The sequence below is a fragment of the Staurois parvus genome, unplaced genomic scaffold (assembly GCF_062004578.1).
Source record: "Staurois parvus isolate SC_StPar_1 unplaced genomic scaffold, SC_StPar_1.0 ptg000166l, whole genome shotgun sequence".
Taxonomy (NCBI): domain Eukaryota; kingdom Metazoa; phylum Chordata; class Amphibia; order Anura; family Ranidae; genus Staurois; species Staurois parvus.
The window spans coordinates 1,490,970-1,517,064 of record NW_028317962.1 but is presented as its reverse complement, the minus strand read 5'-3'; the positions used below and the strand labels follow the sequence as shown (position 1 = coordinate 1,517,064).

The following is a 26,095-nucleotide window of genomic DNA, read 5'->3' as shown; positions in this document are numbered from 1 at the left end:
ATGAAACGAACAAGATGTGCTTTAACTGCAGACTGTCAGCTTTAATTTGAGGGTATTTACATCCAAATCAGGTGAACGGTGTAGGAATTACAACAGTTTGCATATGTGCCTCCCACTTATTAAGGAACCAAAAGTAATGGGACAGAATAATAATCATAAATCAAACTTTCACTTTTTAATACTTGGTTGCAAATCCTTTGCAGTCAATGACAGCCTGAAGTCTGGAACGCATAGACATCACCAGACGCTGGGTTTCATCCCTGGTGATGCTCTGCCAGGCCTCTACTGCAACTGTCTTCAGTTCCTGCTTGTTCTTGGGGCATTTTCCCTTCAGTTTTGTCTTCAGCAAGTGAAATGCATGCTCAATCGGATTCAGGTCAGGTGATTGACTTGGCCATTGCATAACATTCCACTTCTTTCCCTTAAAAAACTCTTTGGTTGCTTTTGCAGTCTGCTTTGGGTCATTGTCCATCTGCACTGTGAAGCGGCGTCCAATGAGTTCTGAAGCATTTGGCTGAATATGAGCAGATAATATTGCCCGAAACACTTCAGAATTCATCCTGCTGCTTTTATCAGCAGTCACATCATCAATAAATACAAGAGAACCAGTTCCATTGGCAGCCATACATGCCCACGCCATGACACTACCACCACCATGCTTCACTGATGAGGTGGTATGCTTAGGATCATGAGCAATTCCTTTCCTTCTCCATACTCTTCTCTTCCCATCACTCTGGTACAAGTTGATCTTGGTCTCATCTGTCCATAGGATGTTGTTCCAGAACTTTGAAGACTCTAATCTGGCCTTCCTGTTTTTGAGGCTCACCAATGGTTTACATCTTGTGGTGAACCCTCTGTATTCACTCTGGTGAAGTCTTCTCTTGATTGTTGACTTTGACACACATACACCTACCTCCTGGAGAGTGTTCTTGATCTGGCCAACTGTTGTGAAGGGTGTTTTCTTCACCAGGGAAAGAATTCTTCGGTCATCCACCACAGTTGTTTTCCGTGGTCTTCCGGGTCTTTTGGTGTTGCTGAGCTCACCGGTGCGTTCCTTCTTTTTAAGAATGTTCCAAACAGTTGTTTTGGCCACGCCTAATGTTTTTGCTATCTCTCTGATGGGTTTGTTTTGTTTTTTCAGCCTAATGATGGCTTGCTTCACTGATAGTGACAGCTCTTTGGATCTCATCTTGAGAGTTGACAGCAACAGATTACAAATGCAAATAGCACACTTGAAATGAACTCTGGACCTTTTATCTGCTCATTGTAATTGGGATAATGAGGAAATAACACACACCTGGCCATGGAACGGCTGAGAAGCCAATTGTCCCATTACTTTTGGTCCCTTAATAAGTGGGAGGCACATATGCAAAGTGTTGTAATTCCTACACCGTTCACCTGATTTGGATGTAAATACCCTCAAATTAAAGCTGACAGTCTGCAGTTAAAGCACATCTTGTTCGTTTCATTTCAAATCCATTGTGGTGGTGTATAGAGCCACAAATGTTAGAATTGTGTCGATGTCCCAATATTTATGGACCTGACTGTATATCAGACCTATACCCAGACAAAATGTAACTGTTGCCATAAATCCCTTTCCTGCTACATAGTGGGGTACTACTCTTATTCATGATAATATGCTAACCACTGGAAGCATTTTCATATAACTAGAAAAGGATCACCAAAACACTGATTGTGGTGAAAACAGCAGCGGCAAATAGAACTGACCTCTGTACAGGTCCTGGAAAGTTCCTCATCTCCTCTTGTTCTGCAGTCTCACTGAGTAGAACCTACACAAGAAGGCAAGACACAGGTAAGAAAGTAAACAACTTTAAATAGCCACACTGTATTTATAGGGCTAGTTCACTTTTACAAAAAAAATGCCCTTTTTTAAGGATAGTATCTAATCATCTAATCACTAAGCAACTTATTCACTCCCTTGTTATATCTCGCCTTGACTATTGTAACTCCCTCCTCATTGGCCTACCTCATCGCAGGCTATCCACTCTTCAGTCTATCATGAATGCTGCTGCCAGACTCACCCACCTTGCTAACCGTTCTGTATCAGCCACCCCTCTCTGCCAATCCCTCCACTGGCTTCCCATTGCCCAACGGATAAAATTCAAAACATTAACAATAACATATTAAGCCATTTATAACTCTGCCCCAAATTACATCACCAATCTTGTCTCCAAATATCACCCAAACTGTACTCTCCGCACCGCACAAGACCTCCTGCTCTCTAGCTCCCTTGTCTCCTCCTCCCATGCTCGTCTCCAGGACTTCTCCAGAGATTCCCCCATCCTCTGGAACTCTCTACCCCGATTTATCAGACTACTGCCTACTCTGTTCACTTTTAGGCGATCTCTGAAAACCTCTCTCTTCAGAGAAGCCTATCCTGCCCTCAGCTAATAATGGAATCTTCTACTCTTCCTACCAGTCCATCTCCCACAGTTAATACCTTTTGTACCACTAACCCCTCCCTCCTAGATTGTAAGCTCCAAGGAGTAGGGCCATTCTATCTCTCTTGTATTTAACTGTATTGTTGCTGTATTGTCTCCCTTTATATTGTAAAGCGCTGAGCAAACTGTTGGTGCTATATAAATCCTGTATAATGATAATAATAATATATCATGATTGTTATCTCTGTGACCAGGCTATACGACCCTCCTATAGGAAACTGATGAAAGGTATCTGACTTCTCAGCCACTTTGGTCACGTGGCAGACATGTTCTAACATATTGTTTTAAAAACATTATCATTGTTTGTTAAGCAGACCCCTGCATGCGTCATCATTTAAACTGCTCAAAAAAATTTAAGTAACACTCTGAAAACACATCAGATCTCAATGGGGAAAAATATGTGGATATCTATACTGATATGGACTGGGTAATGGGTTAGGAATGTAAGATGCCCTATCGTTTGATGGAAATGAATATTGTCAACCTACAGATGACTAAATTCAAAGACACCCCAAAAATCAAAGTGAAAAAATTATGCAGCAGGCTAGTCCATTTTGCTGAAATTTCATTGTAGCAACTCAAAATGGTACACAGTAGTTTGTATGGCCCACACGTGCTTGTATGCATGCTTGACAACGTCAGGGGATGCTCCTAATGAGACGACGGATGGTTTCCTGGGGTATTTCCTCCTAGATCTGGACCAAGGCATCACTGAGCTCCTGGACAGTCTGAGGTGCAACCTGGTAGTGTCGGATGGAGTGAAACATGATATCCCAGAGGTGTTCTATTGGATTTACAGTGGGTCAGGCAAGCGTGGGGCCATTCAATGGTAGCAATTCCTTCATCCTCCAGGAACTGTCTGCATACTCTCACCACATGAGGCCGAGCATTGTTGTGTACCAGTAGGAACCCCACTGCACCAGTGTAGGGACTGACAATGGATCCAAGGATTTCATCCCGATACCTAATGGCAGTCAGGGTGCCATTGTCTAACCTGTAGAGGTCTGTGCGTCCCTCCATGGATATGCCTCTCCAGACCATCGCTGACCCACCACCAAAACAGTCATGCTGAACGATGTTACAGGCAGCATAATGTTCTCCAGAGCTTCTCCAGACCCTTTAACGTCTGTCACATGTACTCAGGGTGAACCTGCTCTCATTTGTGAAAAGCACAGGGCGTCAGTGGCAGACCTGCCAATTCTGGTGTTCAATGGCAAATGCTAATCGAGCCCTATGGTGTTGGGCAGGGCAGTGAGCACAGGGCCTAATAGAGGATGTCGGGATCTCAGGTCACCCTCATGAAGTGTGTTTCTGATTGTTTGGTCAGAGACATTCACATCAGTGGCCTGCTAGAGGTCATTTTGTAGGGCTCTGGCAGTGCTTATCGTGTTCCTCCTTGCACAAAGGAGCAGATACCGGTCCTGCTGATGGGTTAAGGACCTTCTACGGCGCTGTCCAGCTCTCCTAGAGTATCTTCCTATCTCCTGGAATCTCCTCCATGCTCTTGAGACTGTACTGGGAGACACAGCAAACCTTCTGGCAATGGTATGTATTGATATGACATCCTGGAGGAGTTTGATTGCCTGTGCAACCTCTGTAGAGTCCAGATATCGCCTCATGCTACCAGTAGTGACATTGACCATAGCCAAATGCAGAACTAGTGAAAAACAGTCAGAAACGATGAGTAGGGAAAAAAATGTGGCCTTCACTTGTAAAACCATTCCTGTTTTTGGGTCATCTCATTGTTGCCCATCTAATCCACCTGTTGTTAATTTCATTAACATGAAAGCAGTTGAAACTGATTAACAACCCCCTCTGCTATTTAAATGACCAGATAATTATCCCAGGAGTTTAACTGACTTGATGCTATACTCTGATTAAAAAGTGTTACTTTAATTTTTGTGAGCAATGTATTATGGCATTGGATACGCTTTCCTCAACCAATTTGTGTTGTGTATCCCTCAAGATCTTATGTCTTGACAATCCTTTATATAAAGCTCTTTGGTACCAGAATGATATACTGTACATGTATGAGAAATATGCCTGTTGAAGATCAGCTGTTGGTTCATTAGGACTATACATACTGTATAGATTACACTGAACTAGTAGTATGAATTGCTGTCAGTAAAAATGTCTTAAAGAAAAAAAAATGCCTATGTAGATAAGGGGCATCTATAGATGCCCTTGATATAGGTGTAGGTCGTTTACATACCTCATGAAGAATGACTAAAAAATTCCTAACATTCCTGTTGCCGCTAACAACATTACTTAGAGATGCCTAGCTGTTACTATTCACCTTCAACATCACAAGACCTCAAGCTGCTCAAATAAGCTGTGCTGCATCCGTAGTGTGAGAAAACCACATCGCAGTATTGTGAAAGTGCCACTACTAAGTTATTGCCAAAAAACAGACCAATTGGCCCTAGTATGTGTATGTATGAATGTGAGTTAGGGACCTTAGATTGTACACCCCTTGAGGGTTAGGGACTGATGTGAATGTACAATATATATATATGTAAAGCGCTGCATAAATTGACAGCGCTATATAAGTACCTGAAATACATAAAAATAAATAAATAGCAAAAATTTATAAATTACCTTGGCCCATAAGGGCCCATACAGTGGCTAGAGATGAACAGGCTAAAAAAACGTTTTTAAGGTATTTGTTATATTAGTAAACCAAGGTTCATAGTGAATAGCTCAGATAATTTTAACATTCAGGCAGTAAGGGCCAGTTCACACCACGATCCATGTGCACTTCCATCATCACATTCAAAAGCACACTGCACATGCGATCTGCAGCCCACCCCAAATTCAAGTCACAAAGGCAATGTGTTTGCCTTTATCAGATTGCATGGTACAGTAGTACCATGCGATCTAGTTGCTGTGTGTTTTTTAAAGTAGTACATGCACTACTTTTGATGTGGATACTTTGATACTTTTTCATTCAAATGGATAGGCTGAAATCCCACTGCACCTGGATCGCATTTGAATCACATAAGAATGCACAGGGTATTCCTGTATGATTCATGATATGAACCGGCCCCCAAAAGAGGCTGATGTACACCATAAGGTAGCACACAGATTCCAGCCATGGGAAATGGAATCGTATGCCCAAAAAATATTACATTTTCCTTCTCAAGCAACTACAGCTGAGTGAAAAACTAGAAATAAAATAAAAAAGTAGGGATTGATCATTATAACTGTCCAAAAAATACCAACATTATTGTTCAATAAAACATAAGCTTCTCAACTGATGCAACTAAATGGTCTTCTTTGACTACGTTTAACTGAAGCAGTAAGCAACAATTTTGAGGTTTTGCCAAATTATCATATACAGTTAGGATTCCAAGTTACCTCCATGCTGTGTATCTCCACAATTGCAGGCTGACCTTCATTCGGGAAATTGGGGCACACTCTAACCAGCTGCCCCTGAGCACCAAAACACACTGTTACATGTGGCAAAGAAAACTTCATTGGAACTGTAGGCTGGGGCGTGCATTCCAGAGTCTCTTTAAATAAATTACAAATTGCAGTTATATTCTACTTTATGATATAAATTAGCTGTCTGTTTAAGAGGAACTCTTGTACAAGAGGAAAGTTGAATATCAATTGGCATTCTGATGTTGTCAAAGTGGAATTCCAGTTAACATTAAATATTTGCCCTTTATTTCTTAGAAAAATAAAAAAACACTTTTATATTAATCACTAATTGGATTACTAACTGTCTGATCAGAAATAACCATGTAACTACACATTCAGCAATCTCCCTATTTTTCACCAACAATGTTTGCCCTTTGCAGCCGAATGTGGCTGCTCACAAGCATTTTCTAGTACCGTTGTTGGTGTCTATTCAAAAAGCTTAGCAAAGCCCAGTCCAGCCTGGCACATGCCCTGCCCCATTCGTAACATCTGTAATGTAACATCACATTCTTTTCATGAATGAGGGCTTACATGCATCTTCATTCAAGACAGAGCTCCAAGGTGGGACCTGTAAGGCAGCTTTGGGAAATGACGCCGCTATCAATTTCCAGAAATGCCCGCCAGCTGCCTTTAGACTTGCAAGAAGGGGTGAATGCAGTCATTTATTTATTTATTTATTTATCGAGTTTATATAGCGCCAAAGGGTTTGCTCAGCACTGTATAATAGTCATGGCGATAAATGACAATTTTGGGGTATAAAGATGACTTTTGTTTACATAAATGATTGTAGGGGGTATGTAGTTTTTGGCTTTACTTCCACATTAAATTCACTATATGTAAGTTTTACCATAGTGAAAGTAGTATAAAATATAATTGTATAGTAGTATAAATCTACTTGGACCTAATGCCATTTAATGCCTTAAAGTAATCTCTGCTTAGGCATTTTTTAATTACATCCTTAGTGTATAACAGGTTTGCAACAACTTTTTTTGAGGAAGCAGAAAGGTGGTGTTATTATTTCGATTTTCAGCATGCCTGAAGTAATTTAGTTGATGGTGCTTGCTAACCCGGTATTGCAAGTTAAAAAAAAAATAAATTTAGATGATGCATATAACAGTAACTATAAAAAAAGATTTGTAACTATGGTATACAAAGTTTTGTGCTATCTTTAAATACCAGACTGGTGTCCCTTTAAATGGCAATGGCCAAACAATACAAACTATACTATAAATTGTTTTGTCCTGCACTGGATTGCCTAGATTAAGCTTGGCTTTTACTGTAAAAACCCGAGATATTGGGCTGAGATGAAAGGCAAGGCCTGTGATTGTTTCATTAAAAAGAAGGCATGTTGCTTAATTTGTTCAATAACGCCGCAGCAAAGGCCTTTTGGGTATTGCAGAAATTTGAGAGTAACCATAATGATTAAAGAGGAAAGCTTGCATTTCTTTCTCAGCTTTGTGATATGCTGTTCAATAGTCTGGGATTTTAATTTCCATAATTAAATGTTGTTTGATGTCTTTCACTTTGAATTAGATTGCATTTTAAACTTTTATTAAAACACCACTTTTCTGTTTTTAAAAATGCAGAATTGCTATGTTCTGCTTTCAGATCAAAATCCTAGGAGAAAACAACATTTTATTGCAGGGTTATCAATGCTACAATCATTTGCAGGGCCAAAACATATAATACTATAGACATAGAACCTCTGGCACCTAAAGTCACACCCCGTGACTGGTCACCATGCCTCTATTATGCAAATAAGCATGTAATAAAACTATTAAAACAAAGCAATGCTACCATAACCAGAGGCATGTTAACAGAGGTTCTATTTTACCATACTAGGTTATTAGACAGGCAATACTGACAGAAGTACACGTTTCCCACGTGAGGAAGAGGCATTGGCAGTAGCCCACATTGCCAGTACTAACAGGTACTGTTCCTCTGAATCAACTGTGGGTATATGATTATAATTTTTTTTTTTTTTTTTAATGGTTGAACTTGATGGACTTTTGTCTTTTTTCAGCCAGACTAACTATGTAACTATGTAACTGTTAGGTGCCAGGTTACATGGTTGCAATAATTCCCCATGGGTCTAGTAACACAGACATCATGTTAGTATAGGGCAGTGTTTCTCAACTCCAGTCCTCATGGACCCCCAACAGGTCATGTTTTCAGGATTTCCATTATTTTGCATAGGTGATTTGATCAGTTTCACTGCCTTAGTAATTACCACAGCTGTTTCATCTGAGGGAAATCCTGAAAACATGACCTGTTGGGGGTCCATGAGGACTGGAGTTGAGAAACACTGGTATAGGGGGTTGTGTTACAGAAATGGCATGTTACCATAAGGGCAATTTCACAGATTAATGTATCAGATACCACTGGGTTTATTCAATAAAGCTGGAGAGTCCAAAATCAGGCTCACTTCTGCAGGATCACTTCTGCATAGAATCAGCTTCTAACCTCAACTTGTTTAATTAAGCTTTGGCAATAAAACCTGGAAGCTGATTGGTTTCTATGCAGAAGTGAGGCTGATTTAGCACTCTCCAGCTTAAGCAAAAACCCCATAGTGTCCAAGAACCCCACATATTTGCCATTATCTTTCTTCCTCCTAAACAAAGAATGCCCTTTAATTGACTCATGGACACGTACATAGCAATCTCCTTTTACTCTGTGCAACGTTTTATTGTTGTAAATGTTTGGCGTGATATTTAAAAAGAACTTATCAAGACAGAGGAAATTCATCAATTGATAAAGGAATGATAAAGATAACAACCATTTATAATGCATATTATTAAAAGCAACATTTCCTTATAAAGTGGTGTTGTCACAAAATTAAAAAGTAGAACAAGAGATATTATACTCACCTGTCCACCAATCTTTGCTTTCTTCTTGCCTGGAGAATCGAATCCTTCCTTATTCAACACACTATCAGTAGTGGTTAGATTAGTCCCCTACTGAGAGTTGTGGTTCAATCCGCTGACCCCATGTCCCTACTGTGTCCGACAGCAACATAGGGGCTGGCAGAAGGAACCACACTGCTTGGCAGGGGACCAAGAATTTAACATTCCTGGAAGTGTTTTAGATGAGCAGTCTTCTCCAGGCAGTATAAAATGTATATTATATAGGGCGCTCTTGTTGGAGCCCAACCTCTGTAGCTGTAAGATAAAGGTGCCAGATGGATATAAGGGATGGATGGGAGCAGTAACACTGAGGCAGCTCTTCTTAGGGTGGAAGCAAGGCTCTAATGCAGTAACAAGAAAAAGAGAAGAAGGCGCCTCTAAGTGCAGTATTGACAATTTATTTAGTAAACAATGGATAAATTGAACTTACAAGATAAACGGTTAAAAAGACTCATCGTTTGGTAATAAGATCCAGGTGGGACATCCAGGCGTCCAGCAGCAAACTATGTCTATAGGATCAGGAAGTAGAGTCCAGGATGTGCCTATGCATCAAAAATGAAGCTTGGAGAGCAGAGTCAGATGTAGCAGGTGAAGGGGGCGGTAATGCATTTCGGAGCATGCTCAATAGGCTCCTTCTTCAGACCTCAATCTAGACTCTACTTTCTGATCCTATAGACATAGTTTGCTGCTGGACGGCTGGATGTCCCACCTGGATCTAATTACCACACGATGAGTCTTTTTAACCGTTTATCTTGTAAGTGCAATTTATCCATTGTTTACTAAATAAATTGTCAATACTGCACTTAGAGGCGCCTTCCTCTCTTTTTCTTGTTTCTCCAGGCACCACAGCTCTTGAATAGAGTAAAAATCAGCAGCACAGAGGGTTTGACAGTGATAATGCTATTGCTTATATTAAACATTTGATATTTCTGTTACAAATGGAGTCATGGCTGACGTATGTGGCAGGGTCATCCCAACATGGGCAATATGGTCCATCCATGGGTACCACTAACTGGCCTTGTTGCCTTATCCCCCCACTCCCGAAGGGAGCAATTATGTGTACCTCTTTAGCACATATCCATTTCCATGCCCCACACACTGCCCCCATACTCCCAAATGAAAACCACTTCCCAGATAGGCCACAAGTAATGATGGAGACAAGTCCAATGCATTGAAAAAACTTTACTTTCCAACCTCAAGGTAGGCAACAACAAGGCACACAGTTTTGGTACTTGTAAGTTCAAGGCATCCACTTCCAGGATACATCTACCATTTAGGATACATATCACCTCAGAAAAATGTCTTTAACTTCTCACCTTAAAGGTTGACTGTGGTTGGCACTTGTCCTAGTCAGATTTGCTTCTAGCAGTGTCACCAATTTTAGTCCTACTCAGGGTACAGGAACCTCATCGGGTATTCCCCAGCCAGGGAATACCATACACTGAATCTTTTTAGAAAGTGCCCCACAAAGTCCCATTGGAATCAACTGTGAAGCAGAGCTCCTAAGTTCTCCACACGGAACTCCACCCATCCTGTAACTCACTATATGTATATTCTAAGGGAAGACACCATCTAATGGCCAAAATGGAAAGTATACGAACACTGCATTACAAGTATATCATTCAAAGACTCAAGTGGTGGAATCTTCTTGACAACTTCAACCCACCTAGGAGTTTTGTATGTTGTGTGCTCCCATTTTAGAAAAAGAAAGATCCAACAAGGAGACTGTGATTCTTCTTATAAATGCCACAGGTGGTATACAAGTCTGAGAGCTAAAGCACAGATATATCACTACTAAAATCCTGCAAGATACAGTACAGGAATTAACTAGATTGCTAACTAGCCAGCATCCAGAAGCTGAAATGCCAATTTTTGTGATTGTAATTGTAAATTTAAATTGTGACAGCTTCCTTTGTGCCCAATTGGCTGTTTTATTATTACTGTCAAATGACTAAAGTAACCTTTTTAATAACATCTCTTATTTCAGGTTTATGAGAATAAGGATCTATATTAATAAATATATTTGGTTGGTTTTCAGTCCATTTGTATACTTTGGCTATTCTGTGCTGTGGTCCATATTCTACAGATTCTTGACTAATATCCTAATAGAAAAACCACTTACTTACCATCCTGTAATGGATTCCAGTAGTCAATCACATCTGCCGGATCATGCATGTACTGACTCAACTCATAACTACTAGATGACATACCAGAATCACGATAATGAGATAGCAGACTGGGTTCAATTGAGCTGGAAGACTGTAGGGATAGAGAAATATAAATATATATCACATATACTGTATATAAAAGATAAAAGCCTCTAAACAATGTTACTTTCCTTTTCTCACACTCTACTCTATATAAGCCACAGCATTCATACCTTTCACTGCCAAGGTCTAACAAGCTTGCAACAGCTGTATGCAAAGAAGTTAACTGGATTTATGCACTATATTTCAGTATGCAGTTGCTAGATAAAATGATGTCACTGCACAGATGGCCAATGAAATATAACAGAATGATCTGCATGTTGTTGCATGTCCTTAAGATAGTGATAAACCCCTTGTTTTTTGGATATACAATGAAAATGATGACAAGTAAATTTTAATTTGTCTCCTAATTTAAAGAGAAACTCCTAATATATAGTTAAAATATTGGCACCCCTGCTTTTATAGGTGCAAACCAATAATTGTATAACAGTATATTAGAGATCTCTTATGACAAAGTCCTGGATGTGACAAAATGCGTCAAGAGGAAGTGACGTCGGACGCAAGGAGCAGGAACCGGAAGTGCCACGGCGGCCATCTTTGATGTGAGAAATCGCTGTACACTTCATATGGAAACTGCCTGGTAATCCCCAAAAAACTGGGGCATTGATCCATATGCATTTCTGATTGTTTTTAAATGTATGCAGATATATTAAAACAGTATGATCTCATAAATATACGGAGTTACACTATGGTCATTTCCTATTATATGATTGGAGCCTGGCAATTTGGGATCAAGGCTTATGATTGATCATGGAAGGATGATAGCACAGTGTTACTCTGCAAACAAGTGAAGGAGGAGAAAGATTTGTTGGATGATTTCTACAGTTGATACCTTAAGGCGTTTGTTTTCTTACTGTTGGTAAGGGTATATATGCCTTATTTATTAGAAGTGCCACACGTGGGTTATGGCTTTCACTGAGTGAAACACTTCAGGATTGAGCACGAGTGCTGTTTGCCAATTTTTTCACGAGTGTTTCACTATTTTTGTGTTTCACACAGTATTGTATATTTGCATATATATATATATATATTTTTTTTTTTTTCATAATGTTATGGTAATACACTGAGTTTTTTTTTTTTATTTTTGAGGTTTTCACAAAAGTCACCGGATGCAATCAACACTATAGGAAAATTTCAAGTTCACCACTTGTATTTCTGTTTTGAGTGCTTTTTGAACTATTAAGACATTGGACTCATTTATGATTATTGTTGGTTTGATTATTAATTATCACTTTTAAGGGGTGTGTTTTGTCTATATATCTCAGTTGGGTATTTGTTTAAAGAGGGGGAGATTCTTTTTGGAATAATTTTATATATGTTTGCTGTACCTGCTTCTAAAGTGTTAGCTGGATTTGGGCTTCAATTTTTATTGTATCTAAATCTGCTGGAACATCTAACACTCCCTTCCCTCCACATTAACAATGCTGCTGTCCAAAGGTACATCTGTACTCCTTCATCCAGAGTGGAGGCACTCTAATACTGAAGATCTGTTACTGGCCAGATCACCAGGTGAAAACAAAGGGAAAAAGTCTAAAAAAGAAAACGAATGCAGCCACCACATCTAATGGTTGCTAAGCTGCAATATATTACATTTTTGGTTTTGGGTTTAATACAGTTTTAAGTGTGTGTGTGTGTGGGGGGGGGGAGGTTGTTGGATCCTTACCCCTCACCATAACCTCATGACACCCAGGAACAGTTCAAATAAGTTTGTCTTTCAATTTTTTCAACAATGCAGCAAACAAACACAGGTTCAGGACAGGAGGGCTTTGTACAGCATGTCCATAGCATTAAACAAGCAAAACATCTGGTTGACCAAGCCACTAACTAAACTCATCTCAGTTCCTGATTAAGGCCTCGTTTACACTGTTGGCAAGGGGGCTGTAAAAACAGGTCGTTGAACCATGGTTTGACCACCCATCTAAAACATAACATGCAGCCAGGGGGGGTTGTACACATGCTTTGACTGGGGTGCCTCCAAAGATAAGGAGAAAAAAATAAAAAAAAAGAGACAGAGGGTACGTTAGAATTCCTTATGGTGAAGTGGTTTACCAGACAACTGACTGAAACATGGGAAGAGAAGGTAAAATACAATGGTGTATTCACATCTGTGAGGTTGCTGAGCTCCCTAATGGAGGATCAGACAACCTGGGGTGAAAGCAGAACAGATCTCTAGCGTATCTAGACATTTCAGAGATTTTCATGCTGGGGACACCACTTTTTTTAGATTTTGCAGCATTGATAGAGTGTCGAATCTCCCTCGAGGTGGCGATAAGCATCACATATTATTACAAAAAGAGGCACGATGGGTACACAGGTTATAAACTAGATCGCCCCATGGGTTAAATCTTAGATGGGATTTGGATATGCACCTGGGATAAAATAGTTTGTCCTGTTTACCATTTTTTCTCTGTTTTTATTTGCCGTTTTTCCTAATGATGGTTTTCTGGTGTCTATCACATGTTTTGATTAAGGTTTGTACTTATATTTGTATTTATGGTTGTGTATTTTTATCATTGTTTGCTGTATGTATTTTTGTGTTGTGTATGGAGGTCTGTCTGATCATGTATAGCATCAGCTATTATTGGTCATCTTCCCCTTTTAGATGAGACAGATGGGTGGGAGGGACAGACCACAATTGTGTGCTACACTACAAGTCACTAAGTATGAGTAAGGTCTTGTTTGACTGAAACGCGTTAGTGTCTCCTGGAACGTTGTATAGTCTGCATTTAGAATAAAGTTTCTACAGTTTTATTCTCACCTTGTTGCTGACCCTACGTGATTGACAAAACCTGGAGTGAAAGCCTGCAGGGAATATGAGTGTCCCTGAGCGAAGAAAGGTTGCACTTGATGCTCGGAGGGGTGATCCAAACGATCCTACGCATTCTCAGAATTCAGAAGTCTTTGAGCCCCAAAAAATGGTAAAGTGGTGTCAGCAGAGGCACATGAATGTGAAGGAGAAACTGAGAAGTGGATTCTTCATTCAATTGATATTTATTGTTCACTATTCTATTGTTTTACTATTCTGTGAGCAATAAATATCAAATGACTGAAGACTCCACTTTTCAGCTTCTCCTTCACATTCGGGAGCCTCTGCTGACACCACTTTCACATTTTTGGGGGCTCAAAGTCCTCTTACTGTACACACGCTTTGCTTCATGGCTGGAATCGGTGGAATCATTAAGGCCCCTTTCACACGTGTGGACAGAAGGGGTCCGCCTGTCTGTTTTTCAGGTGGACCCGATCAGTCCATCCATAGACTTCTATAGACTGGCGGGTGTCAGCGGACAACAGTCCACTCACACCCGATGGCATCCGATCCGATCCTGTACACCAAATACAGACGGATGGAGATCTGTTCCCCATCCATCCAGTGTATCAGATTGGATGACAATCGGGTGGAAACGGACAGGCGATCCAATTCCATCCGACCGCCCCATTGAAATCAGAGCAGGGGCGGACTGACCATTGGGGAACTCGGGCACTGCCCGAGGGCCCGGGGTCAGTAGTGGGCCCCATGAGATGTCCCTGGTACCTTTCATAGGCTTTTTTGGGTGTGATTTGAGTGTGGGCGAGGACACGGGGGCCCCATGATCCCCTATTGCCCGAAGGCCCCATGAGTTGTCAGTCCGCCCCTGAATCAGAGGGCAGTGTGTGTCAGCTCTGCAGCAGCGGAGTGGACAGAGGCCTGTCGTCCTCCTACTCAGCGGGGATCAGGAGAAAGATCCCCCGCTGAGCAGGCGGATCACACTGACGAATCCACCCCACCTGAATGGGGCTTAATAGGTCAACATGTCTTACTCTTTAGCGTGGTTCTAAATGCTCAAGGTTTTTTTACCTTCGTGTATTCTATGCATGAAGGTAAAAAACCTTCTGTGTGCAGCGCCCCCCCCCCCATCTCCCCCAATCCTTATCTGAGCCCACTCCGATCCAGGGATGTTCTCAACAGCCTCTGCGGGGGGGCAAGCCGTGGCTCTATGTGTCCTACGGACATAAAGAGCAGCAGCTCAGGGATGAGCACACAAGCTTTCCCTGGGGGCACTGCTTGATGGGGAGGAACCAGGAGCACCGGCTTGGACCCGAAAAGCAGAGGATCAGGGCTGCTCTGTGCAAAATCACTGCACAGAGCAGGTAAGTAGAGAAATGTTTGTTATTAAAAAATATTTGTTGTCCATTCATAAGGAACACAGACAGACCTACCAATCCAAGCTTCTATAATAGGAATATCAAATAATGAAGATGAGCAAATTGCAGTAGTGGCAATAATGGGTTACTGCAATGCACATTGCAAACCACATACCTGGTTGTCACCAGAACCAGTGTTCCCACTGGAACATGTCCCCTTTCTTACTGGTCACAACCCAAAACTTGGAATTTTTTTTCTCTTTCATTCTCAGTGATACGGGTAAACAGGATAAACAGAGAGAATGATTCTACCTTATGGGGCACGGACAAAAACCTGGTAGGAGTTCTAAATCTTCTGCACTCTATCCAAAAGTAAAAAAAAGTTAGACTTTAACAAAGTGCTTCTTTTTCACATTTTCCTAAGTGTTGTTAAAGTCTAATTTGGTTTTTTTTTTGTTTTTTTAATAAAAATAAAAACATGTTATGTTCACCTGTACTGTGCAATGGTATAGCACAAAACGGCCCTGAGCCTCTTCTTCTCAGATCCTCCACCACTGATCTTGGCTCCTCCTCTGCCCCGATAGCCATTTTTATGGGGGCACATGGTTTCTGCTCACTCCCAAGCTGACTGTCTATGGAGCCAGTCTCCATAGAGACACAGAGCAGGACCTAGCCTCGCCCCCACTCCCTCCTCACTGTATTTGATTGACAGCAGCAGGAGCCAATAGATCCTACTGCTATTTGAATCTATGTGTGAAGAGGAAGAGAGGGGAGAAAAGATGAAGCCGTGCACAGCGCTGGATCTATTCTTCCCTCTCTTTCTCTTTACACAGGGGAGGGGGAGGACAGAGAAATTAAAAATGTTTTTACCTTAATGCAAGGAATGCATTAAGGTAAACTTTTTTTTTAGCTTTAGTATCATCGTAAATATTATTAATTACATATGTAATATTTGCTAAATAATATGAAATGTTAGTATTTATGTTCATTAACCCCTCTACGACATAGTAACACAGGAGGTGGGCTTTAAACCCGGGCACCGTATATATGTGTTCCTGTCTTTGTACTGGGAGTGTGCTCGATCGTGTGCACCCAGCTCACCGAGAGCCCTGGTGTCTCCTAAACGATCGAGAACAGGGAGTCTCAATTCCTGATCACCTGATCACTGTGATAGCCTCTGATTGGCTATCAGAGTGATCAGTCATTGCGCAGCCCACCCCTGAGTTTTATTTTCCTCTGAATGGAGAGAATGGAGAGAAAGAAACGTTGGGGTTTTTTTTACTACAACTTGAGGGTGCAAAATCTGGGGCAGCTCTGCATAAAAACTAATCGGCTTCCAGGTTTTATTGGCAAAGCTTAACTGAACAAGCTGAAATTAGTAGCTGTTTGGCTACCATGCTCAGCTGCACAAGATTCTGAGTGCTCCAATTTTAGTAAATCTACCCCATTGCAACTTTCTCTTCTTGCCAGGGGAGAAACATGTAAACATACAAGTAATAATGACCTTGATCAAACTTTAATCTAGCAAATTTTTTCTCTTTAATTATAATTAAAAAAATAAAACATTTGCTAGATTAACCTCCCTGGCGTTATTCCCGAGTGTAGCTCGGGGTAAAGTTTCAGTACCACAAGCGGTAACCCCGAGTTACACTCGGGCTTACCATGCGGCACTGCTCCGCAATCCCTCAATCACTTAACTTGTCCTGCGCTCCCGCGATGTCCCTCCTGCAGTGTCCCCGACAATGTAATCTAACGTAAACCGGCATCTGTCATCTGGGTTCCGTCCTCTGTGAGCGTCGGGACGTACGGGGAACGGAACGGCAGGAAATTTGAAAATTACAAAAAGTGACATTCACAAAAATCACTAAAATCACATAGTATAACATTACTGTATCAAAGCATTTCACATACATTTTGATACAGTACTGAGAAATGTCCATGGCGTCCAAAAAGCGTCCCTTTAGGTCAAAAGAGGTTTTAGACCAGCTAGAGAACAGCGATAGTAAATTAGAACTACTTGCAGAATTGAGTGATAATGATTCGTATGGAAATTCGTCATCAGACACTGAAAATGATTTTGCAACTTTGCTCAGTGATGTGCGAACTTGGCGCTATATTTCAAATTTCTGTGTTTTTGGTTTGATTATATTATTGAATTAAATTTATTATTATTATATTATTATTTTTTATGATTATTTATTAAATTATAATTTATGACTTCGTGTTTCAAGTTTTATCCTACCCGGGATGTTTACTAGACTCTTGTTCGGACAGATTTCAGTGAGTTATTCCTAAGAATTAAAGGCCTACAATACAAAACGCCAAATTTCCATGCAAAATAATGGTACTGCTTTCAGCACCAAAAATCTGAAATAATCATACTGCCAGGGAGGTTAAAGTTTGATCAAGGTCATTGCCAGGGTTAGTGTCAATGTAAGGGTCAAAGGTCATGGCCAGGGTTAAAGGTCAAGATAAAGATCAGAGTCAGTATATTTTAGGTAGGAGTTACAAAAAAAAGACACAGTTAGTGTCCATATGTTTGTTCGGTAGGATAAAAAAAGAAAAATGCACTCTATTGTTTCTGTGCCATACTACGAGTACATACAACAAATATTATACACATTTATGGCATCACTGCAATGATCAGGAGCAGGAGAGTTTTTTTTCGCAGTAGGGGTTAGTAATAGCAAGAAACATACAGCTAAATGTTAAAAAATGCTATTTTAAAAAAAAAAAACAAGGTATAATTCACTTGGATACACAAAGTAATTGCAATCATATGTACACTTTTACTAACACATGTCAAAGATGCAAAACTGGGTCTAGGCGCTAAGGTTTTGTTAAAGGTGTTGAATGTGTTAAAGTATCCATATATGTGAGGCAGACAGTTAAAGCTGATATTCGGTTTCTTACTGAGCAATCAATAATAAAATAATATTAAAAAATGTTCTGAGCCACAGGCAAATATGTAAAGCAGGCATCTAAATATGTTATTCGCATTGCTTTTGAAAAATCGATAATGAGATAATATTAAAAAAAATATTCTAAGCTGCAGGCAAATATGTAAAGCAGGCACCTACAAGTATCTGTATGTTTATTCACAGACCTGAAGCCAGTGGACAATTATTATGCAAATAGGGACTTTGGTTACTGAGCTTGTGTTGGCCCCACCTCCTCCCACATCTGGAGTTTTGCAATTGGGTATTTGCATAATAGAGCTCCCTAGGGTTTGGGGCTCATGAAGAGCGCTACAAAGCATGTGATGTGCAGGTGCGCGTTTTTCCATATCTGCATTCAGCTTAGAGCACTTTAACATTATATTTTATGTTTATACAACAAACTAAAATAACTAGTACAATGATCCAGTGAAAAGGTTAAAGGATAAGTTCACCTTTTAAAAAAAATATATTAAATGCACATTTTTTGTAGGTGCTTGGAAAGCATTGCAACAGCGATCAGCAGATTGCAGGTGCAATGCAGGGCTCCTGCAGACTGTCTCAAACGAACAGGCAGTTACACAATGACAGGACGAATCAATGTACTACTAGAGTGCTCAACAGCATCCTTGCAGTCCGTTGAGAACTACAGGCCGTCAGCAACAAAGACTGTCAGTACTTGTAGTTCATTCATTCACAGAAATCTGTGCATAAATGATGCAGCCATGTGGGTGGAGCACCACCTGGCCATACTCTTTCCAAATAGTGACAGCGGGTGCGGGGAGAAGATCCCTGCCCAGTGTCACAGGGAGGGGGGGATCGGAGAGCGCCTGCAGGAGATCTCCATCCTAAAAATGGATGGAAAATGTAATGTGTTCCCAAAGGTGAACTTATCCTCAATTTGCAAATAGTGTAAAAGGGGGTTTAGGAGAGAAGTAGAAGAATGTTTGTTTGCCCTAGGGCACCTTCTAAATTAATTCAACTTTATCACCCTGAAACTAGCTTCCATGTTCCATCAGAGGCTTCTCATAACCTCTAGAGCTCAAAATAAAAACATAAGCTGACCATATAGTGTTACCCTCGGTTCACACTAGGTCCGTTTTGTGGGCTGTGCCGTGCCTCGCAAAATGCAGGAAAAAGGTCCCTGCACTGGGAACCGCACTACAGTGTGAATCCCAGTGCAGGTGTGCTTTCCAGTGCGAGCGGAGAGCCATTAAGTCTACTGGCACCCACCCGTAGGTCCCAGCATTTTGTGCGCACGTGGTTGCAGCTGTGGGACGAAGTGCAGGTCCCGCAACGGCTTCCACCCACACTAGTGTGAATCGAGGATTAGTGTTCTTTATTCAGCCACTAAATCCACAAAAAAACAAAATCACTGATAAGTGGCTGACAGGCAAAAGCTTCTGATCGAGAACAATTTTCAGCATATCCCTTCGACAGAATTCAATCAAATGATCAACTGCTGCTGACCGGGGACAGCGACAGACTGAACAAAATTTGACTTGTCACTGCTGATCCAGCTGAATTTCAAATAAATATAGAAAAAAAAATAGTAAAATCGAAGTGTGTCTCAATGATACATGGAGATAATAACAGTGTACTAAATAAAATGTATGGGTTTAATATTGGCACAGATAGTGTATCATGGCAAAAAAGAAGGATAATAGTGGCATGCTTTAAATTATAGTTATATAATCCTCTAAACAGCGGTAACTACACAATATGTAGGCAACTGGCTATTGTTGGCTATCCTGCCAGTCAACAATAGTTACAATATACTGGCAACAAATAGGCAATTATTATAACACACGGACAGAAAACAATCAATATAAAAAAAAAGGGGATGTGACTTCAAACTAGCAGGAGGAAAGTTCAAAACGAATCTTAGAAAGTAATATTTTACTGACACGGTGGTTAATGCTTGGAATAGACTTCCAGCAGAGGAAGCGAGTCAGGGATACTGAATGCAAGCATCCAGCAGCAGGTATGACTAGATCTATGTAGATCTATGTAGATCTCTGCACTTATGAAACTGAATCCAGATTATGTTTGGTTTAAGTAAGATTTATCATAAGCAAAACAAAACCCATCCATGCACCAACAAGCGGAATACGCAGTAAACATGCAGATATAAGTGAACCATATATTAAGTGACAGAAACCCTCACTAACAAACTAACTAGACAAGTGACAGTCAACCTAACTAGCAAACTAACTATAATACAACATATAGGCAATGTACTCATACAGAACATAATAGATAAAAAAATGACATTTATTAGTTCACATAAAAATGTTAAGACCTTCCACATCCATTGTGTAAAAACCTTTTCTTAAAATCATACAGCTTCAAAATTGATGCAGTGTCCTGAGAGTAATGCCAGTGCATTTCGCAGTTTACATCTGCTTCATCAGGGACCTTTTGTGACTGTTCACAAATATGTTTACAATTATTACATGACCATAAAATCATTCAGATAAATAACATTACATCTCTAATTACAAAGGCTTACCACCACATCTGAATCACACTACTTTCTGAGAGGGAGCTATGTGTGTAGTTGAAATGCCCTCACCTCACCAAGGTCGTGAGGGAGGGCTACCCAGACATTGGGTCAAAAACAGAGGATGGAGAAGCAGGCCGCCACTGGCCAATGGATTCATACTAGAATAAGAAATATGAAATATAATATATTCCAAGAAAATAAAAAAAAAAGACACACAACAACCAAGACTCATAGTATGAAAAATAATCTCTCAACTATCAAGTACAAGTAAATTACCACATGAAAGAGGGCCGCTTAGTCCTAATAAAAGGACCCAGCCAATCCAGAGATAATGAACATAGCATGATATAACTCTCTACAGCTGTTCTAAATAAATTAATACTCATTTAAAAAGGACTAGTTTGTATGAAAAAGAAGGCATATCAGCTAAGACAAGTCACTATGTGGTGATCAAGTGCCAATTAAAACCTCCAAACAAACCAACTCAACTTAATACCCATAGCTGGGAAAAGACTGCATAAATGATACCACAACACTGATAATTGGCACTTGATCACCACATAGTGACTTGTCTTTCCTGGGATGCCTCCTTTTTCATAGAAACTTGTCCTTTTTTAACGAGTATTAATTTATTTGGAACAGTTGTAGAGAGTTACATCATGCTATGTTCATTATCTCTGGATTAGCTGGTTCCCTTTTTTTAGAGCTAAGCGGCCCTCTTCCATGTGGTCATTTGCTTGTTCTTGATAGTTGAGAGATTATTTTTCATACCATGGGTCTTGGTTGTTGTGTTTCTTTTGTTTTTTTTTTTCATTATTATATTTTTGTTGGAAAGTATTATATTTCTTATGTATTTCTTATTCTAGTATGAATCCATTGGCCAGTGGCGGTCTGCTTCTCCCCCCTCTCTTTTTGGCCCAATGTCCGGGTAGCCCTCCCTCACTGTCCTTGGTGAGGTGAAGGCGTTTCAACTACACAAAATCTCAGGAAGTAGTGGTAACTGTGATTCAAATAGATGTGGTGCTAGTAATAATTGTAAAACATTTTGTCCTGAAATGTCCCTGATGAAGCAGATGTGAACTGCGAAGCGCTGGCATGCGTTTGTGGGGTATTTGCGGTGCAGTTGCGGCGCATTAATAACATTACAGTTTATTTAGTTTGTGGAGTGGTTTTAACGCTTATAAAACGCTTCAAAAATGTACAAAGGGCATTTGGAGAGCATTTGTAACTCTTGTAAAAAGCCAGTCTAACACACAAACTAATGCTCATTAGCTCCTGTCTAACGCCCATACTAAAGCTCATTAACGATTGTCTAACGCCCATACTAAAGCTCATTAGCGCCTGTCTAAAGCCTATAAAAAAACTATAGGAGCTTTCGGTAAGAGTTAGAAATTTAGTCAAGTGTGAACAAGCCCTAATTTCTGGGATCTGCTGGCTGCTGGGAAACACCCACTGGTGGACACCAAAACCACAGCCTTCTGGTCCTGGAACCAGTTATACTAGCAAGTGATCCAGTTCCTGACATAGTGAGCCAGTCAACAGTAAAGGGATTTAAACATGCCTGAGACAAACATATATCATAGATACTCAAGACAACATAATTAAACAAGAAAAACAAAAACTTCAAAAATATTTATGAATTTTTAAAAATGGGGCAGACTAAATAGAGCACTTGTTCTTTTTTCTGCCACCACTTTTCTATGTTTCTATGTATCAGCTAATTATGATAATATGCAAATAGCAAAGGCGCAAATGTTACAAAATGCAGACAACAAATGGGCAGTTTTGACTATATGGGGGCAATGTACAAGCAGTGGTGGCTACATGGGGGCAACAAACTGGCAATTGAGACAATATGTGGGCAACAAACAGGTAATTATAACAATATGCAGACAACAAATAGGCAATTGTGGTAATATGCAGAACAATCCCCCCAGCAAAATCCCTTTTCCCCAGCAAACGAACACTGATCAAACCCTCCACCAGTAACCCCTCTCACCTTTCTACTCCCCATAAAACTTCCCTGACACATTACATACATACAGCAATGCTTGACAGAGAAAGAAGTCCTCCTAAACTTCCCCTCAGCCAAGTAGCCAAATACCTGTGACAGATCAAAGGCTAGGAGGCACAAGGCCACCATATGCGGCAATATACATATATGGGAAGAGATTTCAGCATAGCTTTCTCTGGGCCACACCCCCTATGTCTCGCAAAGCTTTACTTTGAATAAGATAATTTAAAAAAAGTAAAAGGTATTTTGTTTTTAATTTAAAGTAACAAATATGTTGTACTTACTAATGGTTTTGCACAGAGAGGCCCCAAACCTCCTCTTCTGGGGTCCCCCACTGGTGCAGGCCGCTCCTCCTTCTCTGTGTCTGCCCCCATAGCAAACCGCTTGCTATGGGGGCAGATGTGCGGGCTCACTCCTGAGCTGTGATGTGTGCGTCTATTGACACACACAGCACAACTCAGCTTTGGCCCGTGCTCTCTGCTCACAGGATTTGATTCAGTGGCTCCTGATGCTGCCTTTGTGAGCAGAAAGAGCAGAGAGAGCCTCTACAGACCAGCAGGTTAAAATGTTGTAAGATGCTGCCCCAGCCAGGAGGGAAAGAGTTAACCTGTTTCCCACACTTTCTGCTGAGCTGTGCATCTCTCCCTGTGCTGATAATAAAAGGGGGCAGAGCTCTGCCCAGACTCTCAGTCTGCTGTGTGGGCAAGAAGACACAGGCAATCCACAGCATCTAATCTCCAGCTGCTTACAGAGAAGAAAGAAGGGGGAGCAGTTCCATCTTGGAGAGCAAGTCTGCCTGCTGTCACATCCACCATGTAGGGGGACTGTTGGGACTTCCCCTGGGACTGTCCATGCTGAAAATAAAAGCCCTGGTATCTGCCACCATGGACTCTGCTAAGTATGGACTTTTGCCTTTGCAGGTATGCTGGTGCAGCCACAAGCTTATGTTAAGGATTAGAGATGTTAGGCAAAGACTGAGCACTGTTCTGTTATGCTAAGAGTTTTCAGTAAAGCTTTTGAAACTTTGTCGTTGTCTAGTCTGAAGTTTCTAAAGTAAATACCCGGAACACCTGAGCTACAACGTGGGTCTCTTGAGACACACGGGGGTATGAAGAAAGCTCTGTAAGATTTAACATCGTGTGGAGTAAAGCAAGGGTAATGAAGGTTTTACCTGCAGCCTGTCATAAGTGTGTGCATGTGATAGGTGGGATAGCCTCTTGCAGGAGAGACTTGTTGCCTGTGCACAGGTACGGAAGAAGAAGAGTTAAAGGAGTGCACGCATGGAGTCCACGCTAAGTTCATGAAGGGAGTCCCGTTCCTGGGAGTGAGGTAGCGGAGATACGCTGGATAAGTAGAGAGGGCACAGGCTCTGCATGTCATTCCTAAATGCAACGAGTGAAGTAGTGGAATACATTGCCATCAGGAGAGTCAACTAGAGTTCAATTGTCTGCATAAGTAAAGGTACCCCAAGTGGAAGGCAGTGACCCTAATCAAAGTGCCTAACGTAGCCCAGAAGAACCCACCCCGGGGTAGGCCTCCCATGTGACCCATACTTGGAGCCCAAAGAAGAGGGGAACATGGAGGAATTTTCACCCACCTACTAACCCATGGGGTTACACACTGGATCGGGTAAGCATATAGGGAGGAGAGGGGGGCACAAACACTGGGCCATTTTTTACTTTAATGCAGGGAATGCATTAAGGTAAAACATTTCCAGGCTTTGGAACCACGTTAAAGTTGACTTCATTTGTGGGGAGAGGGAAACCAAGCAAAGTATACTTAATGGATAAAGATTACCTACAGTCAGGTCCATAAATATTGGGGCATCGACACAATTCTAACATTTTTGGCTCTATACACCACCACAATGGATTTTGAAATGAAACGAACAAGATGTGCTTTAACTGCAGACTGTCAGCTTTAATTTGAGGGTATTTACATCCAAATCAGGTGAACGGTGTAGGAATTACAACAGTTTGCATATGTGCCTGTGCCTGAACCAGTTCCATTGGCAGCCATACATGCCCACGCCATGACACTACCACCACCATGCTTCATGATGAGGTGGTATGCTTAGGATCAAGAGCAGTTCCTTTCCTTCTCTATACTCTTCTCTTCCCATCACTCTGGTACAAGTTGTTCTTGGTCTCATCTGTCCATAGGATGTTGTTCCAGAACTGTGAAGGCTTTTTTAGATGTCGTTTGGCAAACTCTAATCTGGCCTTCCTGTTTTTGAGGCTCACCAATGGTTTACATCTTGTGGTGAACCCTCTGTATTCACTCTGGTGAAGTCTTCTCTTGATTGTTGACTTTGACACACATACACCTACCTCCTGGAGAGTGTTGTTGATCTGGCCAACTGTTGTGAAGGGTGTTTTCTTCCCCAGGGAAAGAATTCTTCGGTCATCCACCACAGTTGTTTTCCATGGTCTTCCGGGTCTTTTGGTGTTGCTGAGCTCACCGGTGCATTCCTTCTTTTTAAGAATGTTCCAAACAGTTGTTTTGGCCACGCCTAATGTTTTTGCTATCTCTCTGATGGGTTTGTTTTGTTTTTTCAGCCTAATGATGGCTTGCTTCACTGATAGCGTCAGCTCTTTGGATCTCATCTTGAGAGTTGACAGCAACAGATTCCAAATGCAAATAGCACACTTGAAATGAACTCTGCACCTTTTATCTGCTCATTGTAATTGGGATAATGAGGGAATAACACACACCTGGTCATGGAACAGCTGAGAAGCTAATTGTCCCATTACTTTTGGTCCCTTAACAAGTGGGAGGCACATATGAAAACTGTTGTAATTCCTACACCGTTCACCTGATTTGGATGTAAATAAAGCTGACAGTCTGCAGTTAAAGCACATCTTATTCTTTTCATTTCAAATCCATTGTGGTGGTGTATAGAGCCAAAAATGTTAGAATTGTGTCAATGTCCCAATATTTATGGACCTGACTGTAAATGTACTGTGAGTTGTAGATACAATCATTTTAATGCAGAGGTTCCTTGAGACCTGGAAGTTATTTTATGGGTTTCAAAAAAAATAGAGAAAGGCTGGTCTACATGTACCAAGCCTAGAAAAATTAAAGTAATGAATAGAGCTTAAAACACATGCATGCTTTCTACAAGGTTTATTGTACTAACATATAGGTGTAGAAATTATATGTTGAAATGTGTACCAGGAACATCTTACCTCTAATTTTTCTTCTGTTGCAGAGCTGCAGCGTGTTTGATTGGAGTGCCAAGTATTGCTGTCGTTGTATCCCTGAATCCTACAAAAGAAACATATCTAACTCAGAAAGACAAACATATCACATGGTGGCATGCAGTACTGTGGCCCTTGATTCTCAAAGAAGGATCCATCCAGAAAGAGTTTATATGATCCTTTGATTGCGTGACCATGTTCCAATTTCTTCCCATAACCCAGTAACATAGTATATTTAAAGATTCTTTATAAAGTGATGCAG

The 26,095-nt window shown here is 40.8% G+C and overlaps 1 protein-coding gene across 1 annotated transcript in view; it reads right to left on the bottom strand.

Moving 5' to 3' along the window:
• Window positions 1–26,095, bottom strand: part of SEC16B (SEC16 homolog B, endoplasmic reticulum export factor) — a 312,561-nt gene that overhangs the window by 239,336 nt on the left and 47,130 nt on the right. The window contains exons 6-9 of the mRNA XM_089676327.1: window positions 25,822–25,900; window positions 10,915–11,047; window positions 5,820–5,974; window positions 1,729–1,790 (exon numbers count right to left, since the gene is read on the bottom strand). Coding sequence (XP_089532453.1) covers window positions 1,729–1,790; window positions 5,820–5,974; window positions 10,915–11,047; window positions 25,822–25,900 — 429 coding nt within the window. The remainder of the gene's footprint in view (window positions 1–1,728; window positions 1,791–5,819; window positions 5,975–10,914; window positions 11,048–25,821; window positions 25,901–26,095) is intronic.